The 1857-nt window shown below is 62.1% G+C and overlaps 2 protein-coding genes across 2 annotated transcripts; both read left to right on the top strand.

The window, feature by feature from the left end:
- Positions 1–481: 481 nt before the first annotated feature.
- On the top strand, positions 482–1369 carry TraAM80_08774 (uncharacterized protein; the record flags this gene model as incomplete). The annotated part of the gene is made up of 1 exon (XM_029385501.1): positions 482–1369. The coding sequence occupies one exon, from the start codon at positions 482–484 to the stop codon at positions 1367–1369; it is 888 nt and encodes a 295-aa protein (XP_029234704.1).
- Positions 1370–1437: 68 nt separating this feature from the next.
- Positions 1438–1845, top strand: TraAM80_08773 (uncharacterized protein; the record flags this gene model as incomplete). Its single annotated transcript, XM_029385500.1, has 1 exon — positions 1438–1845. The coding sequence occupies one exon, from the start codon at positions 1438–1440 to the stop codon at positions 1843–1845; it is 408 nt and encodes a 135-aa protein (XP_029234703.1).
- Positions 1846–1857: the final 12 nt, after the last annotated feature.

Raw genomic sequence — 1857 nt, 5'->3', positions numbered from 1 at the left:
TGAGGGGCGTTGATGGCGTCGCCGTTTGGGCGCCGAAAGGGCGGAGGTGGAGATGCCCTGCGGCGAAGAAGGGGCGGCATGCGGCGAAGAAGGGGGGGCATGCGGCGAGGCAAGGCGTGCAGCGATGACGGGTGGCGGCTTCAGATGCCACTGCCGCCGTGGATTGCCGTGTGTGTTGGTGTGTGGGCGGCGTCGGCCACTGTTTCTCTCTTTTTGTGTGTGGTTGGGAATGCGGCCCGGTGGGGGGAATTTTTGTTTTACACCGGCTGAGGGTTATTTTTTTTTTGCGGCGGCGTCCTTCAGGAGCGGTGCCCGGTGCTGTTTTGTGGCTTTTCCGCGCCGTGCGCAGGCGTCTCCCATGCTGGCGGGCACAACCCTCCTCTTCCTGGTGTGTGTGTGTCACTCTCACCCTCCTTTCTTTCTTTCTCTCTCTGCCCCTTGCTGGATTGTGCGTGTGTGTGCTTCGGTGGCAAGACTGAGGATGGCTGGCCGTGTGCTGTTGGTGTGCGCCCTCTGCGTGCTGTGCTGCGCCGCCGGCGGTGCCGGTGCGTGGGGCAGCGGCTACTGCACGGAGAGTGACTGGAAGGACTTGCGGGTCGTCGCGGAGGACATGACGGAGGCGGAGGTTGAGGGAAAGCACTGCAGCCACAAGCCGGAGCCTCTGGGAGGGATGCGGGCGAGTGTGCAGAAAGACGAAGGCGAAGGAGAAGAGGAGGAGACGAACGCGAGAGATGGGAACGGGGCGAGCGGTGAGGAAGATACGGATGTAAATGAAGGTGATCTTTTGACAGACGACGGCAAGAACGGGAAAGCAACGGATGAAGGGCCTCCTGCGAAGGGATCGGGAGGGACAAGCCACACCCCGCCGCTGGGCAATCGAAAGACGCAATATGGTGGAGTGGGGCAAACGCATTCACCACCATATTCAGAAACGCCGCCACCGCCAAAGCCAACAGCCAACGGCAGGGGAGAAAGGGAGGGAAAAGACGGTCCGCCAGGTGACGCGGATAGCACCAGGGATCAATCAGAGCACGGTCCTGCAGAATTGGCGGAACCGGAACGCACGAAGAGAGCAGAAATACCACCGCGGCGAGGAAGCTTGCCTTCATCACCAGAAGAAGAACAGCCACCACTGCCGAGCCGACCAGAAGAAGGGCGCGGATCCTCGACTGATGTCAGTCAAGGAGAAACCAATGCAGGGAAGGAGGGGCACTTGGCAGACGACAACGGTTCCGCAACGCAGCGCCCATCGCACGTGCCGGAAAAGGGCCGCATGAGAAACAGGCAGCGGAAGGAGACCCAGAGCAGAGACACCAAGGCAACCCTTTACACCCACAACCGCACACGGAGGGCACTCAAAATAAGCTGAGCAACGACGCAGATTTGCAGAGCGGTGAAATTGCAGGCCAGCCGCATGCCACGAGTAAAACACACCAGATGGAGGTGCAGCAAAAACAACTGAATGGTCTTCGCCTGCAGGTGGCGGTGGCGCTGCCGGCCGCCAGGCTGGAGAGCCCACCGAGAAGGTTGACAAAGACACCAAAGAGCCCGACACCGCAGGGACCCCAGCCGGCCCACAAGAAGGTGCTGCCGCTAGCGCACCGGCAAGCCGTGAAAAGGAGAAGCAGCGGGGCACACAGAGAGCACTGCAAAGGACGCCGCAGTTTCCGACTAACACTGGCAACGGCGCCGCAGCGCCGTCAAAGCTGGGGGGCCGTTGCGACAACCGGCGCTGGTCAGGCGGAGCAGGGGCACACCGCGGCGCCCGCCTCCTACGAACAACCGGAAGCGAGTGGCCGGAAGGAGGGGCCAACCTCCGAGCCCGAAGCGGGGGCGGCAGCGTGAGAGAAAGAGCCG

The sequence above is a fragment of the Trypanosoma rangeli genome (assembly GCF_003719475.1).
Source record: "Trypanosoma rangeli strain AM80 chromosome Unknown Tra_15.4_contig_00461, whole genome shotgun sequence".
NCBI classification, from domain to species: Eukaryota; Euglenozoa; class Kinetoplastea; order Trypanosomatida; family Trypanosomatidae; genus Trypanosoma; species Trypanosoma rangeli.
This window is presented reverse-complemented; position numbering and strand designations above follow the sequence as displayed.